Genomic DNA, 26,556 nt, shown 5'->3' with positions numbered 1-26,556 from the left:
CCCACTGCTTTACCCACCCCCCCACTTTACCCACCCCCTGTATTACTCGACCCAACACTTTAGCCGACCCACTGCTTTAACCAACCCAACACTTTACCAGACCCACCGCTCTACCCGACCCACCGCTTTATCCAACCCACCGCTTTACCCAAAACACCGCTTTAACCAACCGAACACTTTATCCATAACAACCGCTTTACCCAGCCCACCACTTTACCCAGCCCACCACTTTACCCAACACTTTACCTGACCCACCACTTTACCCAAACCACCACTTTACCCATACCCACCACTCAACCCAACCCACCACTTTAACCAACCTAACACTTTACCAGACCCACTGCTTTACCCAACCCACCGCTTAACACAACCCACCACTTTACCTAACCCACCACTTTCCCCATCCCACCACTTTAACCAACCCACCGCTTTAACCAACCAAACACTTTACCTGACCCAACACTTTACCTAACCCACCACTTTAACCAACGCTTTACCTGACCCAACACTTTACCCAACCCACCGCTTTAACCACCCCACCGCTTTAACCAACCAAACACTTTACCGGTCCCACCGCTTTACCCAACCCACCGCTTAACCCAACCCACCACTTTAACCAACTCACTGCTTTAACCAATCAAACACTTTACCCCACCCCAAACTTTACCCAACCGACCACTTTACCAACCCACTGCAATAACCAACCCAACACTTTACCTAACCCAACACTTTACCTAACCCACCACTTTACCCAACCCAGCACTTTACCCGACCCACCGCATTACCCAACCCACCGCTTTACCAAACCCACAGCTTTACCCAACCCACCGCTTTAACCGACCCACCGCTTTAACCGACCCACCGCTTTAACCGACCCACCGCTTTACATACATAAACCACCACATTACCCAAACCACCACTTTACCCATACCCACCACTTTACCCATACCCACCACTTTACCCATACCCGCCACTTTACCCACCCCAACACTTTACCCATACCCACCACTTTACCCACCCCAACACTTTACCCATACCCGCCACTTTACCCATACCCGCCACTTTACCCACCCCAACACTTTACCCATACCCGCCACTTTACCCATACCCGCCACTTTACCCACCCCAACACTTTACCCATACCCACCACTTTACCCATACCCGCCACTTTACCCACCCCAACACTTTACCCAACCCACCACTTCACCCGACCCACTGCTTTACCCACCCAAAACTTTACCCACATACAAGCTTTATGTCTTTTACAGGATTTTTTTGCTTTTGCACAAGTAGCAGCACAAACAACGCCTGCAGCAAGCTCATGCACCTCTCCTAGGTAACGTAACGTGAGTCACGTGCAAGGTGGTGCGTGTTGTCAGGAATCTGGTGTTGTAGTGTATAATGCCCAGTCGTGTACTGTTTACTTTGGTTCAGATTCTATAAAAATCAGTAAATATAGTAGTGTAAACTGTCCAGTCTGTTTATAATCTGCTCCCATTCTAAAAGTCGTGTAGTGTATCCAAGGCTTTAAAAAACAGAAGTAACCTAGTAAGTTAACACGGTGCCCCTTTGCATAATCAATCATCCCACAATGGAAGGAGTATTGCACAAATGCAAACCTATGAAGACATGTCTGTCCATCTAAACTGGCAGCCCAGGCAAGGAGAGCACTAATTAGAGAAGCAGCAAAGAGGCCCATGGTCACACTGGAGGAGCTGCAGAGATCCACAGTGTACTCCACAAATCTGACATGTGGAAGAAGTAGATGCTGCTCTGGTCATACCCGACAAACCCTTGCAGCTATAATTGCAGTGAAGGGTGGCCCTACAAAGAATTGCATTATTTTTTTGTCCACTTCACTATTTCTTGCTACTTTGTGTTGGTCTACCACTATAAAAAAAATCCAATATAATATTTTTCAGTTTGTGGGTGTAACATGAAAAAATATGGAAAAGTTAAAAGGGTGAGAATACTTTTTCAAAGCACTGTAACTTCATTAGAAGCCTGAGCATCTGTGCTGAGGCACATGGAAGGCTGCCAGTGTGAGGAGGAGGAGGAGGAGGAGGAGTGTTCTCTAAAGTAATCACCACCCCTAAAGGTCAGGGCCCTTAAATATAGCCATCCACTACTCACTGTACAGAATATGGAAGTGGTAGTGAACAGAGTGAACCGAGAGAACGAGGAAAATGACAGGAAATTCTCTTCATTTCTACAGAATTACACAATACACTGAAGTTTGGTAGAAATTTGGTGTACTTTTGTTCTATGCATTATTATTTTATTCAGAGTGATTTTTAGTGTGATGCACTGTACCACACTCTACATCACTCTGGGTTAAAGCTGGATGACAAATTCCATCATTGATTATATTTGTATTTTTCCTAAAGCCTCCATTGACCAAGTGTGTCCAGATTCTTTCAAGTTACAAGATGTAGCATCAAAATTCATATGCATTAAAGGAGCTTGTGTGCAACCTGTACTTTTCAAAAATCTAGCAAAATCTCCATATATTACAATCTACAGTTTAAAAAAAAAATTCCCACAGAGTAAAAACTCAACTCTCCAAACAGTAAAAATTCAACTTCATGCAGAGTACAAATTCAAGTCCCCAAAAAGTAAAAATTCAACTGCCGAAAGAGTAAAAATAAAACTCCAAAGAGTTAAAATTTAACTCTCTAAATAGTAAAACATTCAACTCCCAAAGAGTAAAAACTTTAAATCCCAAAGAGTAAACATTCTACTCCTCAGAGTAAAAATTCAACTTCCCAGAGAGTAAAAATTCAACTCCCCAGAGTTAAAATTTAACCCTCTAAAGCAGGGGTGTCCAAACTTTTTTTGTTGGGGACCAGAAGGAGAAATATATTTGAAGTCACGGGCCACACTCTGTAATAAAACAAATAATGAAATATACCACTTTAAATAATACTTTTTTCCTGATTATTTCATTTACACACCATTTTACTTGACATACTATCTTTATCTTTGACAGTGTTGTGTAAACTAAGATTTTTCAAATTGATGTTTAATTTCATGATGTCTCTTAATATAAAACTCCTTAATTACGGCAACTTTTAGAGTCTTTGGCCCGTTTTTCTGCGCTAGAAATGCGCACTCTCTCCGCTTTTAGACTCTTTGGCCCGTTTCTGACACCTAGCGTTCAAACTTTGAATCTCACATTATAAAAACCTGCTTAACAGCGGGCCAACTTTCATTCTATTTCTAAAATACCTTGCGGGCCGCTCCAAAAAAGGAAACGGTAGTTTGGACACCCCTGCTCTAAAGAGTAAAAAATTAAACTCCCTAAGAGTAAACATTCAACTCCATAGAGTAAAAATTCAACTCCCCAAAGAGTAAAAATTCTACTCCCCAAAGAGTAAAAATTAAACTCCCCAAAGAGTAAAAATTCTACTACCCAAAGAGTAAAAATTCAACTCCCCAAAGTGTAAAAATTCTACTACCCAAAGAGTAAAAATTCAACTCCCCAAAGAGTAAAAATTCTACTCCCCAAAGAGTAAAAATTCAACTCCCCAAAGAGTAAAAATTCTACTCCCCAGAGTTAAAATGTAACCCTCTATATAGTAAAAAAATTCAATCCTAAAGAGTAAACATTCAACTCCAGAGAGTAAAAATTCAACTCCCCAAAGAGTAAAAATTCAACTCCCCAAAGAGTAAAAATAAAACTCCACAGAGTTAAAATTTAACTCTCTAAATAGTAAACAATTAAACTCCCAAAGAGTAAAAAAATTAAATCCCAAAGAGTAAATATTCAACTCTTCAGAGTAAAAATTCAACTCCCCAAAGAGTAAAAATTCAACTCCCCAAAGAGTAAAAATAAAACTCCAGGGCGCCGAGTGGTCCAGCGGTCTAAAGCGCTGCCACTATGAGCAGGAGGTCGCCGGTTCGAACCCCAGCTCATGCAGCTTTGCCATCAAGCTGCCGGCGTCAGAGGGAGCAAAATTGGCCCTGCTCCCTCTGGGTGGGTAGATGGCGCTCTCTCCCCACATCACTCCTACGGGGATGTCTGCGGCACAGGGCGTCTGTGAGCTGATGTACTGGAGCCGAGCCGCTGCGCTTTCCTCCAAGCGCGCTGGCTGCTCGGTAATGCTGCATCAGCAGCAGCTCGAAAAGAAGCGGTGGCTGACTTCACATGTATCGGAGGAAGCATGTGCTAGTCTTCACCCTCCTGGTGTGTTGAGGTATCACTAGTGATAGGGGGAGTCCTAATGAATGGGTTGGGTAATTGGCCGTGTAAATTGGGGAGAAAATGGGAAAAAATTAGAAATAAAATTATAAATAAAATAAAAATAAAACTCCAAAGAGTTAAAATTTAACTCTCTTAAGAGTAAAAAATTTAAATCCCAAAGAGTAAACATTCCACTCCTCAGAGTAAAAATTCAACTCCCCAAAGAGTAAAAAGTCAACTCTCCAAAAAGTAAAAAAAAATCAACCCACAAAGAGTAAGAATTCCACTTCCCAAAGAGTAAAAAAGTGTTAAACAAACCAGAATGTTTTATATTTTAGAAACTTAGAGAACCTTTTAGAAACTTTAGAACCTCTTGCTTAGATGCCAGCTTTGCACATCTTGGCTGGATTTTCTCAGTCAGGAATTCAGAAACCTGGAATTCAGGCTTCAGTTAACAGCTGTGCTGAACTCTTCAAGAGTTAATTACTTGAATGTATTATCCATATTATGGCAAGAACTAGAACTACTCAACTGAGTAAGACAACAATTGAGTAACTGAGTAAAAAAACAATTACTTTCAGAAATGAAGGTCAGTCAATTTGAACATTTTCAAGAACTTTAAAAGTATTCACCAGTATTCACAAGTCCAGTCGCAAACACCATTAAAAACGCTATGATGAAACTGGCTCTGCCCCAGGAAAGGAAGACAAGGAGTTTCCTCTGTTGTACAGGATAAGTTCCAGTTAAGTTACCAGCCTCAGAAACTGCAAGTTAACAGCACCTAAATACTTCACAGAGTATTTTGGTTTGTTTAACATGTTTAATTTTAATTTAAAGAGAAGGTATGTCCAAACTTTTGACTGGTACTGCATAATAAGGGTCGAGTTGTATTTGAATGTCATCTGAAATTGGGACAATTCATTCCAGAGGCTGCACCCAAGACCTTCGGCAGGCCAAAGAACGAGCACAGCAGTGGCCTCTGGTAACTTTTCAACAGTAGCCGTGCACTTCACCAGCCTGCCGATGTCTTACAGCTCCATCGATTCCAGTCTGACTGTGGGAGCATGAAGTGTGCTGGAAAAGTGGCCTCACCCCGAGTTCAGAAACATTCAAATAACAATTACTATTGGGACGAGCTCTCAGATCAAACACGGGGCTCCCCGCTGGAGAAGGGCTACAGTAATTGTGGCTTATGAGGATAATTGCCGCGGGCCGAGCGCCGGTACCTGGGGAACTCCGGCTGCATTGAGCTGTGGCAGTGTGGGATATTGACCGGCAGCAGGAGGCGGTGGTGTGAGGTTAGAACACATGGAGAGTGTTAAAGCCGAGAGAGCCCAAATCAGAGAGCGGAGAAATCAATACCCGCTCCTTAACATCCAGAGAACAGCACAAAGGATTAAAGACGGAATGAGAAAGAGAATTAAAACTTTAAAAAGAGACACTTTATAATAATATAAAGGTCACAAATAACATACTTATGATAATAATACACACTGTTACATGGATTAAAATAATGTCTAAGCTAATTAAATGTTAAGACTAGAAGATTGGGCACCCCTGATAATTTTTTTATGATTTTCCTTTATAAATCAATGGTTGTTCAGATCAGCAATTTCAATTAAATATATCATATAGCAGCAGGTTCAAACCCCAGCTCATGTAGCTTTGCCATCAAGCTGCCGGCGCTCAGAGGGAGCAAAATTGGCCCTGCTCCCTCCAGGTGGGTAGATGGCGCTCTCTCCCCACATCACTAAAGGGTGATGTGCGCAGGACAGGGCGTCTGTGAGCTGATGTACCGGAACCAAGTGATGCTACTCGGTAATGCTGCATCAGCAGCAGCTCGAAAAGAAGCGGAGGCTGACTTCACATGTATCGGAGGAGGCACGTGCTAGTCTTCGCCCTCCTGGTGTTTTGGGGCATCACTAGTGATAGGGGGAGTCCTAATGAGTGGGTTGGGTACTTGGCTGTGCTAAATTGGGGAGATAATTTGGAAACCAAATTTTAACAAATTTCGTCCGGTTGCATAAATCGGGGCACCCTTTTTATTTTATTGATTTAGCACTAATAATATATTTAGCACTAATTATTGGAACACAAAATCTGTTTGTTAAGCTTATTGACCCTTGACCTACATACACAAGTGAATCCAATTATAAAAAAGGGTTAAGAAAGCAATTATACATTTTTTCTCCTTTTTTTCTAATCTTCTCCGAAGAGTGGCAACATGGGAGCCTCAAAACAACCTGAACTCTCAAGTGACCTGAAATCAAAGATTGTTCAACATCATGGTTTAGAAGAAGAATACAAAAAGCTCATAATCTCAGAGATTTCAGCTGTCACTTTCCACTGTGAGGAACATAGTGAGGAAATGGAAGAACACAGGCACAGTTCTAGTTGAGGCCTGAAGTGGCAGAACAAGAAAAATCAGATAAACAGAGAAGAAGGATGGTGAGAACAGTCATAATCAACCCATAGATCCACAGATCAGCTCCAAAGACCTACAACATCATCTTGCTGCAGATGGACTTTGCAAAAGGAGAGGCTGTATGGGAGAGTAATGAAGAAGAAGCCTTTTCTGAGCACACGCCACAAACAGAGTCGCTTGAGGTATGCTAAAGCTTAAAAGCACATTTGGAAAAGCCAGCTCCATTGTGCAATAAGGTTCTCTGGACTGATGAAACTAAAACTGAGTTATTTCGAGGGCGGTTATTTATGCATGGTTGAAAAAGACCACAGTAAAATTTGGTAGTAGTTCCATCATGCTGTGCGGCTGTGTGACCAGTTACTGGGTACTGGGAATCTTGTTAAAGTTGAGGGTCACACGGATTTCAGTCAATATCAGCAGATTCTTGAGAACAATGTTTAAGAATCAGTGAGAAAGTTAAAGTTAAAGCGCCGGGGCTGGATACTTCAACAAGACAACGACCCTAAACACTGTAAACACTGCCCAAAATCTACTAAAGTATTCATGCAGAGGAACATGTACAACATTCTGGAATGATCATCTCAGTCCTCAGACCTGAACATTTAAAAAAAATCTGTGGTGTGATTTAAAGTGAGCTGTTCATGATCAGAAACCATTAAACCTGACTGAACTGGAGATGTTTAGTAAAGAAGAATGATCCAAAATACCTTCAACCAGAATCTATCTATCTATCTATCTATCTATCTATCTATCTATCTATCTATCTATCTATCTATCTATCTATCTATCTATCTATCTATCTATCTATCTATCTATCTATCTAGCTAGCTAGCTAGCTAGCTAGCTAGCATCTGATATCACCCTAGGAGTGCCATCTACCCAGCTCTTTCGAGGCTCTGGCAGCTGATGGCAAGCTGCATGACCTGGATTTGAAGCATTGATCTCCAATCATCATTTAACGACCTGAAATCATCATTTAAAACTGCTTTTTATACTTACTGTGGGTATATTTGTCTCAAATTAAAGTTTATTTGTTAATCTGTAAGTATGTAAGTAATGTCAGTATGACCAAAAAAAAAAAGCAAAAACAGAAGAAAAATCAACAAAAGAGGGCAAATACTCCAATCCGATTCTGCGATCTGTATTTGCATCACTACAGACATTAAATAAAATTCAATTCCAGCCCTGATTTTACCCGCTCCCGGAGCTGAGATGATTTCAGGGCACGCAGCAGCAGCTAGCTGTCATGAGTGAACAGACAGCGAGGCAGAGAGCAGAGGAAAAGAGGATGAAGGATGATCAAACAAGACAAACAAACAAGGCCGAGAGGGAGTTCTGTTTGAACTCTGCTGAGCCGAGAGCACAGAAACAGCCAGGAGAGAGACACGGCGAGTTCAGGCTCAAAGCAACTCCTGCTAACTTCACTCTCTGCTAACTTTTCATCTGCCTCTTCTCACCTAAAGATTCCTTCATTTTCAGCACAGACCTGCAATCCAATACACAGGAGAAGATACTGACCAAAATCTATCCAATTTAGAGAGAGAGCATCTGTGTAGATTATTAGTTATTTCATGTTTAACAGGTAGAGTGGACAGTTAGAGCATTATTCTCACTCACAATAACAAAAATCAATATTAACCTACACAAACAAAAAATATGCGCTTGATTCTGAACATCTGAACATCTCAATAGATAATAATTGTACGCTACTGTGGAGGTCAGAAGACTACTACACACTAGGGGTGTGCCATATCGCAAAGTAAGCAATAATTTCGCCAATATTTTTGAATATTGTGAATGATATTATACCCTGAAATACCCCTAATTATCACATTAGGGAACTACTTTTTTTTTTTTTTTTTTTTTTTTACTGTTTTCAGCAAAAGAGAAATTCACACTATTCTCATTTCCCATTATGTATCTAATATCTGTTCAGTATAATTTATTTTACTTTAATCCTGGATATATGGAGATATTTGGAGTGCAGTATTATTAGTATCATGACATTCTGGATCATTGACTTCTGTTACAAATGTGATACAATTCTTGTTTTTTTTTGCAGGGGGGAAACATCTGGCCCGTGAGGTTGTGTAATTATTTAATTATTAACTATATATTTTTTAATTATGAACTATAATGAACGATAATGAAAAAAATAATAAATATAATGAATCTCTGGAGAGCTTTTGTTTACATGCCTCCCCTGTCTCTCTGTCGCACTCGGCATGACTTTAGACTTTAGAGTTTACGCCTGTTCTTGTTTTTCCTCCCGTTCTCGGGCTCCCTATCTCCTTATAAGGGCGTTTTTTTTTTTCCCCTGACTGTGTCCCAATTCACTAGTCGGGGCAGCGATAGTGTATTGGACAGCGAGCCTGGTGACACAGGTTCGATACCGCGTAAAAAGTGTTTATATGTGTTTATTTATTAATTTTTTCCTCTTTCTTCTTAGGTTTACCTGCTTTGAGATCAGCAGGCATGAGAAAAATTAAACTAAAGACCATTAAGACCAGCAAATTATGGGGGTGGGGATTGTTGGGGGTTGAGACCAGACAGACTTGGTGTGGGTTCCTCCTGGTGAAAGACTGTGTTGTGACCTCTGTGTCGTTCGTTGATCAGTCATAAAGTGTACAAACAACAACGACTAAAACATCCCTGATTACAAAACGGCAAGTTGCAAAAATCTGACGACCACTCAGACAGTTGTGTAGTATGAACCTGCCATTACCAGAGACTGTAAAAAAAGATGGACGCCGTGTCGCCGTTCCCATTCATTCAATGAAAATGAAGCCAAAATCTTCCGCCATGTTGGCGATCCTGATACCCGAGTCTGCGCAGTAGAGACCAGAGGAGGGAGAGGGAAGTCCTTCAAAACTCTGTGGCTCTGTGGACAGATCTGAGGCCAGGACAAACGGTTTGCAGGTCTCTCTCATGCATTTACAACAATGAAAAGCGGAGCAGCGCTTCTGGAGACCAGTCAGACAACAGTCAGAACCTGCCTTGTTCCGCTGCCAAATGGGAAACTGCACACAGAATGCTTTGTGGTAACAAAGCGACATGTAAAAAAAAGACGACCGGGCCAAGTGTACTTTCATCCCAGCTGGAGGACCGGCGGTGAAAAGAAGGCCCGTTCCAACCCGGCGCTGCTCTGTGAAATCCATGACAGCTGAAAAAAAAAACCCAACAAAAAGCAGAGAGAGGAAGCGAGAGAGCACAGTTCCAGGATTCCAGTTGAAGTAGTTTTTTTTTTTTTTTTCGCAGAACAATGTCCGTCTGTGTGTCTGTCATTATCAGAGTCAGGGTTTGGTGGTGCGGCTGCAGAGCTGCTGTGGAAAGGTCATGTCAGCCATTGTGCCTCCACTGCAGCTTGGTTCCCCACCGCTTGCAGTTTCAGGGCTTTGTGCCGCCGGTCATGAGGCACGCACCACATCTGAGTCAAAACGGAGCTTCAGAACCAGTTCGATATTCTATTTGAAAGCACAAAGCGCAGTCAGACAATAGAGAGGAGGTGGCGAGGGGGAAAAAACGCAAAAAAACTGTATGAACAGAAACAATTCTGAGAAAATTATCAATACAAACAAATTGTACGGCCCACAATTCTGAAACAGACAGAGCAAAGACAATAATAAACCTTAAAAGACATAGTAATAAAATAATAATAATAAAACTTTAATAGATATTAAGTGATTTGTGATTTTAGCAGCCATGGTTTTATGTTTTTTTTTAATACAAACCGGGTTAGCATACGAACATCCCTTTTACACAGCTTCCTCTTACAGCATCCACAGTTAATCCTGTTGGATGTGGTTGGTCCTTCTTGGTGGTAAGCTGACATTATACTGAATACCGTGGCTCTTGATGCATCACAAAGACTTGCTGTCTTGGTCACAGATGCGCCAGGAAGATGTGCACCAACAATTTGTCCTATTTTGAACTCTGGTATGTCACCCATAATGTTATAGTGTGCATTGCAATATTTTGAGCAGTAAAACTGTGCTCTTACCCTGCTAATTGAACCTTCACACTTTTACTGCTCTTACTGGTGCAATAATGTGCAATTAATGAAGATTGGCCACCAGGCTGCTCCAATTTAGCCATGAAACCTCCCACACTAAAATGACAGGTGTTTAAGTTTCATTGTCAAACCCCTGTATTTACATTTAAGATTCAGTCCTTATCATTTTAACAGTATTTAAGTCACATTACACAGAACTTTTAAACCTTTTAAAAAAACATTAAATAAAGCTAAACAAGGGAAAGAAAATATGTATAAATAATGAAATAACCCCTCACCCAAAACAGAAAAGCCGACAAAAGACAGGACCTTCTAAAGACTAATTAAAGTGTTAAAGCATTAGCTCATATATTCAGCTAATTAACAGCATAGCAACACAGTCAGAGAGAGAAACACAGAGACCTGAGGTTTACATGAATTTCCACAAGGGAACACACAGAGATATTCAGTGCCTATAAAATCTTTTCCCTTTCTTTTATTGCCTTTATAAACAGAATTATGTGCAATATAATTAGGACTTTGACAACAAAAAGGTCAAAACAAACTTTTTTTTCTGCAATAGTCAATTAAATAGAAATATAAAATGCAATAGGTCTATTGGTAGCAGGGAGTAAATGATAATCTGAGTGCAGTAAATGTGTCCCAAGTGATGTAGAGTATACAGAAACATTTACATTTATTGCATAAAGCAGATTTCCTTATTTGGAACACCCAGACCTAATATTGATAGTCCAATAATTGTAGATACTATGAGTCTAAACAGTACCAGATCTGAGCCACACAAGCTCTGCTGCAAGTGGTACAGTTCTGACAACACATAGACATAGTAAGCACTAATTAAACTATAATAGATATCAAGTGATCTATAGATATAGTTTTTTTTTCACACTATAAGGTGCATTTAAAATCCTTTAAATTTCCCAAAAATTTACAGTGCACCTTATAATCTGGTGCAATTTATGTAAGAATTTTACCAGTCAGGTATTAAGGAGTACAGCGTTATACAGGAGTTTCAGTTTAGTTCTCCAGCACGGGGCTGGAGTACCATTAGCATAAGCACTAGCTTTTTTGCTTTTCAGGGGTGAGTATTATCCACCTGTAGCCTGCTGCTAACTTCGGCTAGCACTGCCGGAGCAGCATTAGCATTACCGGCTAACCATGCTAAGCGCTAGCGGTTAGCTGACAATGCTATTGCTCCAACCTTAGTGCTGGAGAAATTCGGGTATCTGAGCTATTCATTGCATGATTTATTATACATCAGCGGTTTTTAACCTGTGGACCACCCAGGGGCTGCAGAGGTACTGCAAGGGGGCTGTAGGCCAAAATATATGTATATAATTTAAATAGTAAAAAATAATTAAAATATATAAATAGTTCAGCAAATGTAATTTGAGATGCAAAGTTAATTATTACGATAATACGTTAATTTATTTGCTGAATAAAACATGTTTAGGTTGAGCTAGTTGATAGGTTTGAATAGTACAGTCTCAGACAGATATATTAACACGCTAGTTCTGTTATTAATGAGCGTCTGATTGAAGCGCTATGCATTTTACACATCATGGATAAATTATAGACAAATAGAGTTTTTGGCAATAAAAAACCCTGAAGAATTAAGTGAAGCAGCCACTGAAAATCTAACCAAATAAACAAAAAAATACTAGCTAAAATTAAAAGCTCAGGGCGTCTAAAATTAAAAGGTCTGTGCGGCTAAAATCAAAAGCTCCACACGACTAAAATTAAAAGATCTGCATGGCTAAAATGAGCTAAAAATTAAAAGCTTAGGGTGTTTAAAATTAAAAGGTCTGTGCAGCTAAAATTAAAAGCTACACACGACTAAAATGAAAAGATCTGCATGGCTAAAATGAGCTAAAAATTAAAAGCTTAGGGTGTTTAAAATTAAAAGGTCTGTGCAGCTAAAATTAAAAGCTCCACACGACTAAAATGAAAAGGTCTGCATGGCTAAAATGAGCTAAAATTAAAAGCTTAGGGTGTCTAAAATTAAAAGGTCTGTGCGGCTAAAATTAAAAGCTTAGCGTGGCTAAAATTAAAATGTGTGTGGCTAAAATTAAAAGGTTTGTGTGACTAAAATTAAAGATCTGTGTGATTAAAATTAAAAGCTCAGTGCGGCTAAAATCAAAAGCTCCACACGACTAAAATTAAAATGTCTGCATGGCTAAAATGAGCTAAAATTAAAAGCTCAGGATGTCTAAAATTAAAAGGTCTGTGCAGCTAAAATGAAAAGCTCCACACGACTAAAATGAAAAGGTCTGCATGGCTAAAATGAGCTAAAATTAAAAGTTTAGGGTGTCTAAAATTAAAAGATCTGTGCAGCTAAAATAAAAGCTCCACACGACTAAAATTAAAAGGTCTGCATGGCTAAAATGAGCTAAAATTAAAAGCTTAGGGTGTCTAAAATTAAAAGGTCTGTGCGGCTAAAATTAAAAGCTTAGCGTGGCTAAAATGTAAATGTGTGTGTGGCTAAAATTAAAAGGTTTGTGTGACTAAAATTAAAGATCTGTGTGATTAAAATTAAAAGCTCAGTGCGGCTAAAATCAAAAGCTCCACACGACTAAAATTAAAATGTCTGCATGGCTAAAATGAGCTAAAATTAAAAGCTCAGGATGTCTAAAATTAGAAGGTCAGATTGGCTAAATCTAAAATGTTGTGCGGCTAAAATTAAAGATCCGTGTGACTAAAATTAAAAGCTCAGTGCGCCTAAAATCAAAAGCTCCACACAGCTAAAACTAAAAAGGTCTACACGGCTAAAATTAGCTAAAAATAAAGTCCCACGTGGCTAAAATCAAAAGCTTTCCACAGCTAAAAAACAAAAACAAAAAACGTCTGCACGGAGAAAATGAGCTAAAATTAAAGGTCCACGCGGCTAAATTAATGTTAAATGTTTATTCTTGTGGATTTCATTTATAAAAGCAATTAAACTGGAAAACATCCAAGTGGATGAACAGTTTTTATAGGCACAGTACGAGCCATTTACTTATAGAAGATTTAGCACATTTCACAACTACAATAACACCCAAGCATGTCCCGACTTCAAGCAAAACACTGCAGTGCATTTAATTTAATTTTAAGTAAAGTAAACCATAAATACCAGTAAGGTGCTTTTTCATTATTACCTGTTCTGACCCGCTCTGCAACCAGCAGCGTATACAATCAATCCTGAATTAAAGAGAGTCAGTCCGTCCATTTATTTCAAGGTCTCCCTCCCCAATGTATTCAACCAGTGCTTTTCATGCCATTACCGCAAACAAGATAATTTTCCTGATGCACCATATTGTGCAAATGTGTTGCTCGGACAATACGCGTACTTTAAGCTCGGGCCATTTCAGCGCGCCACTTTGTGAAAACTTTTTCAAATCTGCGCAGGCAACAAACTCACCATTGTGCTTGATGTATCTGGCCATTGTGAGGGCCATTATTTCAGTACACAAAAGGAAGAGAGAGAGGGATGTAAGAAGCCTCAAAAGGAAGATAATGGTCCCTGCTTTGATTGGTTTCTTTTAACGCTCGCAGAGTATGGATCAATTCTCTTCTGAAAGGAGGGCCAGGCTGTTTACAACTGCAGGCCTGCAACAATATGAAAATGAAATCAATAACAGCGCTGTGAAGCAAAGATCCAAAATCAGAGAAATGTCTGTGGTCTCAGAGAAAGAACAGAAGATATCGGGACAATGCACTGAGAGCGGAAGATAAAGGCTGGGAACTAAAAAGGGGATTTGCAGAAACATGGCATTTTGCGAGTAAACATGTAGGCAGATTGGCTCTACAGGGCAAATCTCCCGGCTTTTTTTAAGAAGCTTTGGAGAAGTACATCCGGGGTATAAGAACCATGCTATTTAAATGCAGAACATCATATTGTGTTTTCTCTGCAGCCATTTTTGTTTCAGAACACCACTTTATTGCCAAAAGTATGCACTCACCATGCAATGTTCAGCACACTGTTCAGGTTCACCACACTCACATGCTGTACCGTCAGACCCCACTTCTTCGAAGATTACTAGATTAAAGCAGCCGACCCCAGTGTGTAGACGTCTCGGCAAGATCCATAAATGGCGTGGCAGGTCGTCTTTTTTGTATTTCACCATCTACCCACACAAAGAAAGCAAGGCCAAGCTGATGGCAAGCTGCATGTCCGGGATTCAAACCAGAATTCTCTCGATCATAGTACCATCGGTTTAGACTACTGGACTGGAAGGTAGAGTTTGGGGACGCCCCTTTCCTGTTCCAACATGACTACTGTGCACCAGTGCACAAAGCAAGCTCTTTAAAGACATGGATGAGCAAGTTTGGTGTGGAAGAACTTGACTGGCCTGCACAGAGTCCTGACATCAACATGATAGAACGCCTTTGGAATGGATTAGAGAGGAGACTGTGATCCAGGCTTTCTTGTCCAACATCACAAATCTCATCTGACCTTATAAATGAGCTTCTGGACGAATGGTCAAAAATGGTCAAATTCCCATTAACACACTCCTAAACCTTGTGGGAAGCATTTTCAGAAGAGTTAGAGCATTCCGTGGATTAAGAATGGGTTGTCACCCAAGCATGGGAAGAAACACAAGCAAATACTTTTGGCAGTATAGTGCACTTTCCTGAAGTGCACATGCAAGACAGCAGTAATCAAACCCAGGGTCCCACACCGATGCAGAGTCCGTCATGTCTGAGTTTACCAAGGCCAAGGGTTCAGGGGATTTACATTACAATGTGTGGAATGATTCAAGCCTGCAGATTCGCTTCACTGACCCTTAAAAGAGCTGCGGTCACTGATTAAAAAGTTCCTCCAACTGGCTCTTCTCCAGGGCTAATGAGGGCTCTGCTGGGAGAAGGTCCAGAGAGGATTTCTACTGATTTCTACGGATTTCTACAACAGGAAAGAGCTTTCAACCCACAACCAACTTTTGGCGTTGGAACAGCCGAAGAAAATAATACAGAGGGAAAAGGCATACTGCATTTTTGGTGAATATGAATGAATATTTTAGGGTGCTTTAACACCTAAAAGTCCGGATCGTGGTCCGAACCAAGGTTCATGTGTTTGCTACATTGTATATATTTGGTCCGCTTATTTTTGTTTTCACACTGCAGTTTAGGGAGAACACCAAAGACCTTTGGGTGATACTCCTACATCCTTTCATCATCACTTACGTATCCATGCGTTTTCCTTAACTTGGCGCTGATTGGTTTTAGAAGGAAATGCTTCTGACGTTGGCGTGTTGATAATTCAGCGGGTGGTTAATTTGGTGGGAAGCCTTTCCAGGATAAGGATAAAATGAATGAACAGATTAATTTCGTCTCCATAGTAATGCTGCTGCTATTGTGGTTTCTATACCACCAGCAGCAGCAACTTCAGGCACAGAACTCTAGGTTAGTTCAAATTCGCTTGTCCTGAAGCAACTGTATCCACGGCTCATTTTTCCTGCCTTTCCGGTTATTTTGAGAGAGTACTGACTGCAGCCTGCAGGAAGGCGGAGCTGGACGCACTTTGTTAGCGTCATGCCATCCAGTCCCGCCCACTTTGTCAGAATCATGTCTTAGCTCCGCCTCTGAACGGAAGTAAGCAACTTACAGGGCAGTTAGCGGACTTTAAATATAATGTACCGTGTTGTCCAGCTTAAATACTGTGTATAAACTACAAGCTTGCGAGACTGACAAGGCGTGGCGTGGACAAAGTGGGTGGGACTGGACAAGCTGGACGTCCAACTCCACCTTCCCGCAGGCTGCAGTCAGTAGTAGTTGGCTATTTTTCTTCTTATGCTGCCGTTGTTGAGGAACGCCTGCTCAGCTTCCTGTAATTGGTCCGAAATGTCGAACCATCCAGAAAAGCGCTTTCACACTGCAGGAGAACCGGACCATGGTTCAGAAGATCCGGACCGAGACCACCTCTCTTGGTCGGACCAAAATCTGGTCCTTTGGTCCGAACCGTGGTTCACGGCCCCTTTCACACCTGCTACTTTGGTTCGGACCAAACTGAAAAATCCGAAAGTCCGGACCAAACCAAATTTTCTCTGATTTTGCTATTTCTAGGTTTATGTTTGAGTAAAATGAACATTGTTTTTTTATTCTATAAACTACGGACAACATTTCTCCCAAATTCCAAATAAAAATATTGTCATTTCCAGCATTTATTTGCAGAAAAATAAAAAAAAATGATAGAGAGTTTAAGAGTTCAGAAATGGTGGAAATTTGGTGGAATATCCCAGTTTTTTAATCACAGTTTTCCTGCATCTTGTCAAGTTGTCCTCTAACAGGCTTTTTGATAACCTTATGCCACTCCTGGTGCAAAAATTGGTAAAAAAAATTGATAGTTTTTCTGAGCTGGATTACTCACTGCACTTGGCAACACGTGGCAGGAACATCACTGTTTAGTGCACTGTAAGCCTTGATGTTTAAAACTAAGTAGCTAGTAGCAAGTTAGCCACAATGCTAACTGATTTACCAAAAAACGGTTTATTTGCTGACAGTTGAAGACAGGTTGCTGACAGGTCAAATCCGAATTCATGCGTCTTTTATTGCTTCTCTATTGTACCCACACTTCTCTTGGTGCAGCTGTGCAGGTATAGCTGCAAAAAAAAAAAAAACAGCAAAAGCAAACCACCTGGCCTTTTTTCACCTCCTTTCTCCACATATGAGCTGCTAATGCATCTATTTCACCTTTATAAAGCAACAAGTTGTCTCTCTAATATGACTTTTTTTTGTGCTCTGGTGAAGAAGGTGACGTTTATACAAGTATCAAAGGCCATTGGCCGACGTATCAGAGCTGGGGATCTGGTGCTTTCCTCAAAGTGCACTGTGGGTCAGGCTTTACATGTATCGTATTGGATGAGGCATGTGCTAGTCTTCACTCTTCTAGTATTGTGAGCATTACTAGTGATAGGGAAAGTTTGTATGAACTGGGAGTGGGTAACTGGGGAGAATATGCAACTAAGTAAATCAATAAATGAAAAATAATGTGATATATTAAAAATGTACAGCATTGTGGATTATTGAATATAGCAAATAAACACACACACACCCTTACTCACCAACACATACACACACACACAGACACAGGCCTGCAGAAGTCAGCACAAGGGCATTCAGCACCTGCCAGACTGTCTTTCTCAATCTAACGAACGGGGGGAGATGGTGGTCTCTGGGCCTCATTAAGAGAGCGGACGCTGCAGTAATTCAGTCGGGCACATCCAGTTTAATACACTCAGTAATCTGACCAGCTGCAGGCTGACGGACAGCACAGCTCAGAGCGGGTGGCAAGACCAGAGCAGAGGGCACAGAGGGCGCAGAGGGCACAGGGGCAGGTGCCCGAAACGACGAGCAAGTGTGTGTTGGGATGCACCTGATATCAGCAAGAGTTATCTGTGATGAGCACCTAGCTGTCATAAACAATCCACAGTTCAAAAACTTAAAAAACTGAATTCAGTAAAAGCAATAAACAGCAATAAATAGTGGAATTGTACTTTTTTTTTCAGGGTTCGTACAGCAACGTGCTGCTATGGTATTGTTGGTGGCTGGCTAATCTGTTGCTATGGAATTGATTTTGTTTGAAATTGCTTAGTGATTGCTTATATGCTGCTATGATATTGGTGATGGTTGCAAAGGTTTTGCAAAGTGGTTGATAATATGCAGCAATGGAATTGGTGTTGGTTGCTAAAGTGTTCATAGGTGGTTGCTAAGATGTTTGAGATGTGTTTGCTACGTAGTTGATAAGATTTTACTATAGTGTTGCCAAAGTGTTGCTATAGTATTGCTGGTGGCTACTGAGGTGCTAAGGTTTTGCAAAGTGGTTAATAATACGCAGCTATGGTATTTATGTTGGCTGCTAAGGTGTTCCTTGGTGGTTGCTAAGAGGTTTAAACAGAGTTTGTGTTTGCTACGTAGTTGGTAAGGTCTTGCAAAGTGTTGCTATGGTATTGGTGGTGGCCACTAAGATGTTATTAGGCAGTTGCTAATCTGTAGCTATGGAATTGGTTTTGCTTGATATTGTATAAGTGGTTAAGTATAAGTGATTGCTAATATGGTGCTATGGTATTGGTGATTGTTGCAAATGTGTTGTTTGGTGGTTGCTAAGGTGTTGCTAGGTTGATGCTAAGGTCTTGCAAAGTGGTTGATAATATGCAGCAATATGCAAAATGGATGCTAATGCATTGCTATGGTATTGGTGTTGGCTTCTAAGGTATTCCTAGGTGGTTGCTAAGATTTTGAAAATAGTTTGCGATGGGTTTACTACGTGGTTGATAAGGTCCTGCAAAGTGGTTGCTAATATGCTGTTATGGTATTGGTGTGGGTTACTACAGGGTTCCTAAATGGTTTCTAAAATGTTGTAGTATTTGCCATTTGGTTGCTAAAGGTGTTGCTATGGTATTGGTGCTGGTTGCTAAGGTGTTGCTAGGAGGATAGCACTGAATAGAAATGGAGAGAAGGGATGTCGTGTGTGTCTCAGAGTTGTGTGTTGGGATGCACCTGATATCAGGAAGAGATATCTTTGATGAGCACCTATCTGTCATAAACAATGCACAGTTCAAAAACTCAACTCAAGCTAAGGCGCTGCTATGATACTGTGTTGGTTGCTAAGATGTTGCAAAGTGTTTGATTATACGCAGCTATGGCATTGGTGTTTCCTAAGATGTTGGAAAGAGTTTGTGATGTGTTTGCTACGTGGTTGGTAAGGGGTTGCTAAGTTGTTGCTAAGATTTTGCAAAGTGGTTGCTAATATGCTGTTATGTTATTGGTGTGGGTTGCCAAAGTGTTCCTTAGTGGTTTCTAAAATGTTAAGTGTTTGCCATTTGGTTGCTAAAGGTGTTGCTTTATTATTCGTGATTGTTTCTAAGGTGTTGCTAGGTGGATGCTAAGATGTCATTTTTGTTATTGGTGTTGGTTGTTAGGGGTGCTGTGCGTGTCTCAGAGTGCGTGTTGGGATGCACCTGATTTCAGGAAAAGTTAAATAAAAAAATAAATAAATACATAAAATAAAATATATTTATATATTTATAGTTGGTGCTTTCTAATCTGTTGCTATGGAATTGATTTTGTTTGATATTGCAAAGTGGGAGCTAATGTGCTGCTACGGTATAGGCGATGGTTGCAAAGGTGTTGTTTGGTTGTTGCTAAGGTCTTGCAAAGTGGATGCTAAGGTGCTGCTATGATACTGTGTTGGTTGCTAAGATGTTGCTAGGTTGTTGCTAAGGTCTTGCAAAGTGTTTGATAATACACAAGCTTGCTAAGATGTTGAAAAGAGTTTGTAATGTGTTTGGGTTGCCAAGGTGTTCCTAGGTGGTTTCTAAAATGTGAAGTGTTTGCCATTTGGTTGCTAAATGTGGATGCTATGGTGTTGCCAAGGTGTTCTTATTGGTGTTGGTTGCTAAGGTGTTGCTAGGAGGATAGTATGGGAGAAAAATGTCTCAGCTAAAGTGTGAGATTGAATATTGCACCCCCCCCCCTTCCTTCCTTCCTTTCTTTCATTCCTATGGGGAAAATCTGCAAGTTGATTTTACGGAAACTGTGCATCAGATCAGTTCATAAATACATAGATACATTCTGGAGCTAGCATGTAGCATTAGCGCTGCAGTGGTAAATCCACCAGAGGAAGGAAGCAGCATTAAAAGTTTTTTCAGCATCGTCTCTAGAAAGTTCCGGCCTCCACACAATAGCCTTTCTGTAGCGTAGCATCAATTCAGCATCAGACACGCTACGCTAACTAGCGTATTCCCCATCTCTCCCTCTCTCCATTCCCTCCATCTCTCAGTGTCCACGCTCTCCCTCTTCCTCTCCCTGCTCTCCTTCCGCTAAATGCAAGGATGCTCAAAACATCCATCACCATCAAAGTCAGCGTGAGTCTGCCCTGCCTGTAAATTACTGGAGGAGCGCGAGCGGGGCGGACGGATCAGCCAATCTCACAATCATTATCCCAGACAGGGCTGAGAGGAGCGTGGGTGCCCCCTCCGAGCGCCGAGACGGCAGCCAGAGAGCACGCCGCCTGCTCCCGTCTCACGTGGCCCCTGCCGTCGGCTCCTTTTCTCACTTTGGACCCTAATTACACTCTCCCTCCTTCATCTTCCACCTCCCGCTCTCCCCTGCGTTGCTTCTCCTCTGTATTTGTCTCTTTTTACTTCTCATTTCTCTGCAAACTCTCCATCTATCTCTCTTTTCAATGCTCATTCAACCCCCCCCCCCCCTCCTCCTCCTCCTCCGGCAGGGCAGGCAGGCAGGCTCCCTGGAGGCCAGCAGTTCGACAGCAAGACAGTCTGTCTCTAATAAGGGTGTCTACTCTTTCCCCTAGCTGTCTGCACACTGATCCACACACACACACACACACACACACACAGATCTGATGATACATGCAGCAAAGAGAATATACCATCCACAAGTGTTGAGCAATATCACAATATTTTACTGTATTGTGATACATTTTTTTTTTACATCTTTTTTTACATTTCAATATACTTTAATTTAAGCATATCAAGGATATTGATATTTTACTGTCAGGAGTATGCAAAAAATAAAAAAAATAAAATAAATCTCACAAAATGACACAATACTTGAAGGAATCGGTCACATTTACAGAGCAGAACGTAAGCATTTTTACTGTGCAAACTAACTCATTTTAGCAGTCGACTAATCTGCTGATTATTTTTTCAATTCGTCGATTAGTCACGATTATTTTTTATGTCATGCCCTCCATTTGTTCTTCCTACTGGTGAGGACAGCTTAATATTTATGCCCCAAAACTAATTTTGTAGTGCATTTGGATTTTTTTTCTTGCACTTATATTAAATTTAAAATAACAACAAATATATGTTACATGAAACATTAACACAAACTGGATGTTTTTTACTTATTTTACTTTATCTACTATTTTTTTACTTATTTTTTTTCCAAGAAGATAAAATGATTGTTTTTAAAATATAGCTTTAAATAAGATATGCCAACAACTTTAAAGGAGAACTCTGATGTGAAATTGACTTGGGTTATAGTGAAACAATTAAACGTTTTTTTGATAAAAAAATATACAACTCTGGAAAAAATTAAGAGACCGCTTCAGTTTCTGAATCAGTTTATCTGATTTTGCTATTTATAGGTTTATGTTTGAGTAAAATGAACATTGTTGTTTTATTCTATAAACTACAGACAACATTTCTCCCAAATTAAATCTTAAAATATTGTCATTTAGAGCATTTATTTGCAGAAAATTAGAAATGTCTAAAATGTCAAAAAAGGTGCAAAGCTTTCAGACCTCAAATAATGCAAAGAAAACAAAATTCATATTCATAAAGTTTTAAGAGTTCAGAAATCAGTATTTGGTGGAATATCTGTGGTTTTTAATTACAGTTTTCATGCATCTTGGCATCATGTTCACCTCCACCAGTCTTACACACTGCTTTTGGATGACTTTATGCTGCTTTACTCCTGGTGCAAAAATTTAAGCAGGTCAGTTTGGTGGTTTGATGGTTTATGATCATGCATCTTCCTCTTGATTATTTTATTCCAGAGGTTTTTAATTTTGTAAAATCAAAGAAACTCTTCGTTGTTAAGCGGTCTCTAATTTTTTCCAGAGCTGTATATGTCTTGGCATTAAATACTGCTTAAAGTATTAGCATTAAGACGTACACAATATGTGCATCAATACGCAAAGTAGGACATTTACAATATACTTCAAGTGTATTAAAAATGATGTCTGAAAAAACATATACTTAAATACACTGAAGCTTGCAAAAGTTAGATGACAAAAAAGCAGTAAAACGCACAAGGTAATGTGTTTAACCATTTGAAATATACTTAACCCTCCTGCTATGTTTCAGTTTTGTCAATTTGACTCATTTTAAAGTTTGAAGCTCTAGGAAAAATAGTTAAAAGTATTTAATTAGTGTAATCAACATATAATATGAAAAGGGTAAATCTCATATATTTGCAACCGTCCCCTGCAAAAATTTAAAACTAAAACAAAACTGGAATGTTATGTTTTAATGTTATTCAAAACTATTGTTTTATATGCTGGTCTTTTAAAGTAATAAAGTAGTGAAACATTAAAAAAAAGTTTGAACATGTTTTTTTTTTCTTTAATGAAAAATAAGTGAATTATCCTAATTGAACCATTATTTGTAAGGGCGTTTTCACACCTGTAGTTCGTTTCTCTGGTCCGAATCAGTTGATGAGTTCGTTTACTTGGAGCGTTTTCTCCCTCTGTTTAGTCTGGTTTCACACAGGCATAAATGTAAACGCACCAAAATGCGCACCAATAAACACGCGAGCAGGCTGTGTCCTGTGATTGGTCAGAGCGTGGTCTGGCGTGGAAGTAAATATACATATACAAAAAAAGTATATATAGCGAGAAGATTCTGTGTTCCAGCGCATATATGTGTTTTTACACTGAACGCTGAAACGTTGCGCTTTTAAACACAGCGTTTCTCTGTGCAGCGCAGATGTAAACATAGTAAACAGAGTCACACGACTGTGAGCTGTGAACGCAGCACGACCGTGCGCACATGGACACAGTGTTTGTTCACAGCTGTGGTAATTAGCGTTATCTGGCTAATATATCTGTTTAGACTGCGTCTTATCAGCAGTTTAGCTCAAATAAATGCACTATATTTAATAGCTGGGTCGGATCGAGACCGGATCACGTTCTCACCACAAGCGAACCGCTTATGTGACGAGTGAACATAATAGGAGGGTTAAGTTGCAATAAGTTGCTTTAAAATAGTAAATTTAGTATGTATATTTATTTACATTTTAATTTTAATGTTAAAAGTATGTACTTTTCTATGTTAAGCATACTTTTAAAAAAATATACTTAAATGAACTTTTTTTTTTTTTCTTTTTTTACAAGGTAAGTCTTGTATCAACAAGGGAGTGTGGAAAGGTCTAGCTCAGCGTCTCAATCTCAGCGAGTGATCCCAGGCCTCGTGGAGTTCTGAGCCCCGGGCTCCAGGCTGTGTGCCACCACGCGGATGAGCTTCTATTAGCACAGCAAACTGCATTGATTTTGTGTTTACTGGCCAAACCTTCCTGTTTTTAGAGCCCTAACAAATACAGCAGCAGCCATGATTCATCCCAAGGCCATCATAACGGAGAGAGAGGGACGGCGGACACGCACGCGCCCGAGCCGTCGCCTGGGGAGAGACTGCGCTTGGAGAGCAGCCAGCAAGGTGTGGAGGACTTACACAGAGCTCAGAAATACAGAGCGAGCGAACAGACGAGAAGAATACAGCGTTATGTCAGCAAGCCAGCGGCCTTGAGCTCCACACACTCACAGCTTGATGGAATATATCCACTATTGTACGGTTGCCTGGTTACAGGACCGCATTATGGTGGTACATCGTGAGATTTATCACAAAACACAGGGACAGCTTTAGTGAAGGAGTTTTTATAAACTATGGAAAAGACTTTGACCTTTACGCTGAGATACTTCTCCTTTTTCTCCTTTTTTCTGCAGCATTTAAAGAGTATTAAAAGTCATTTTGGAGCCAAATGAACTTTTCAAGGCAAACTTCAGTTATGTTTCATTTTCGTTTGTGTCCCTGGATGCCATGTCTCAAGATAAAAAAGTACATTAAACCATATTTTTCTCGTTTTAAGCGACACTAGTAAGGAACAGGGGTGTCGCCATGTTTTCCTTCTAATTCAGCAGGTCTCATTGCTCATCGTTAAGCTAAGTTAAGTTAACAAAACTGTAATTCTTTTAAAGTTAAACGAGCGCTGGATGTTAATCTACACAGATTTCTCTCCTGAAAACAGTTTATTTGGGTGATTAAAGTGCTTCCATTTATTTACAGTAAGCTTAGATTTACAGATTTTCCTTTTTCTAAAGCTGGCACATTAGCATTAATGGCTAACCACTAGCAGTTGGCTGCTAATGCCGCCCAACAGCGCTACACTGAGGAACCCCAAGTGTTCCAGTAAGGCAATGGGTATATTAGCTAGCAGTTCCTCCCGCGTAGCACTGTAAATGTGCAGACTACAGCCCAATATACTCACCCCTGAAAGGCAAAAGTGCTTAGTGGGTAATGCTAATTCTGCTCCAGCAGTGCTAGCCGGGGTTAGCAGCAGGCTACAGGGCGATAAAACTTACCTCTAAACGGCCAAAGAGCTAGCGCTTAGCGCAGTTAGAGGATAATGCTAATACTATCAGAAAACTAAACTGAAACGCCATTATAATGCTACACTTTAGCAGAGTAGCTTTGCTACTCCTTACAACCTGACTGATAAAAGGATTTTAACTGCGCCTTATAGTGCAAAAAATATGTTACTTGTTAGAATCAACCACATTAAAAACAGTGGGCTCCAATTTTAGGGATCTATAGGTAAGCTGTCAACTGTCACCCTAATTTAGGGCGTGTCAGTGTGTCTTTGCTATCGTAACGACGTGAAAAGTACACCTTGTGCAGCTCGAAATATGCAAAAGGCATGTACTAATTCTCTTAATTAATCCTAGAGGTGTTTTGGGTCTAGAAGACAAAACAATTAGCGTGTCACTTGCCATTCCTTCTAAGAGCCAGGTGTGCCTTGACTTTGGCAGATTGCTATTTCAGGGGCGCAGCTATCTCTACGTGTCCAACACTTCTCAGCAGAGGAAACTGATATGCTTGTTCACACTTGTTAATACTGTTCATTGTTGATGTAAAAGTTTTCATAGCTGCCAACAAGCATGTGCTATTGGGTTTGTGCACTGCTGTGTCCATGTGTGTGTGTGTAACAACCTGGAGTTTACACACATTGGAGTTAGGTTGTATTCGGTCAGTGGCGCACCTGTGTTTTCTGTTGCCAAGATACATCAAACAATACACCAGAAATTGACCTAAACACACCTCACTTCAAGACCATCATGCCCATCAGTGTATATATATATATATATATATATATATATATATATATTCACAAGCACACGCTGACTCACAGCCAATCAACCGTACCTTTTTGGCAGCATCGATGCACTGCATGTACTCTTTGGCCAGGTCTGAGCAGCGCAGGGTCTGGCTGCCGTTCTCTCTGTAGCAGTTCAGGATCTGAGCCTGCAGGTTACTGCACACCGGGGTCATGCTGCGCCGCCTGCAGAGATCAAAAACAGAGGAATTTACGGCAAAATGAGACATTAAAGCATTATCATCTGATTAAAATGCGGCATATAGGACAGCGCCGGTCTATTAGACTCTTTTATCTGTTTAAAAAAGGCTCTGAGAGAAGAGAAAAGCTCTGTTAACTACAGGATCAGCACTGTCTCAGATATATTACACACTGTACATTTCTCTCTCTCTCTCTCTCTCTCTCTCTCTCTCACTCTCTCTCCCTCAGGAGGCTGAATGAATGCAGGGAGACAGGTTAAAGTGAATTACCAACAGAGCGAATATTTATTAATATTACTGGTGACACGTGTGGCAGTGACTAGCAGAACTATGATAAATAACCCAGCTGTGAGGGAAAGCAGGACGCGGATAGCCGCTCTGAACACGGCACCCAGAGCCCTGCGGCTGAAGAAGCACTGCATTACTCATCCCAACACATATTAAATAAACATTTTCAGAACACAAATTACGCGGAATTAAATGATCGTTCCTGAAATAAATATAAAAAACATCATTGCATCATTTTTAGGTAATAGTAGGAATGTCCCAATCCGATCCAGTGGACTGGGATTTGGGCCGATCCAGGTATTGATGCATTGTAATGGATCGTGCATCAGCTTTTGCCCATAAAGATCAGTGTGTTTCAGAAAAAAGTATGTGAACCCTTTGGGATTCATTGGATTTCTGCATAAATTGATCATTAAATGTGTTCTGATCTTCATCTAAGTCCCAACAATAGACAAACACAGTCTGCTTAAACTAATACCACACAAAAAAATGATATGTTTGCATGGTTTTACTAAACACAACATGTTAACATTCATTCACAGTGAGGGTAAAAAAAAAAAGTATGTGAACCCCCAAGGTA

General features: G+C 40.4%; 1 protein-coding gene across 2 annotated transcripts in view; it reads right to left on the bottom strand.

The window, feature by feature from the left end:
- The window catches only part of chchd6a (coiled-coil-helix-coiled-coil-helix domain containing 6a), a 95,192-nt gene that overhangs the window by 6,621 nt on the left and 62,015 nt on the right, over positions 1–26,556 (bottom strand). For both annotated transcript variants that reach the window (XM_007232560.4, XM_007232561.4), the window contains one exon: positions 25,539–25,674. In XM_007232560.4, coding sequence (XP_007232622.2) covers positions 25,539–25,674 — 136 coding nt within the window. The remainder of the gene's footprint in view (positions 1–25,538; positions 25,675–26,556) is intronic.

Source organism: Astyanax mexicanus, chromosome 13 (assembly GCF_023375975.1).
Source record: "Astyanax mexicanus isolate ESR-SI-001 chromosome 13, AstMex3_surface, whole genome shotgun sequence".
Taxonomy (NCBI): Eukaryota; Metazoa; Chordata; class Actinopteri; order Characiformes; family Acestrorhamphidae; genus Astyanax; species Astyanax mexicanus.
This window is presented reverse-complemented; position numbering and strand designations above follow the sequence as displayed.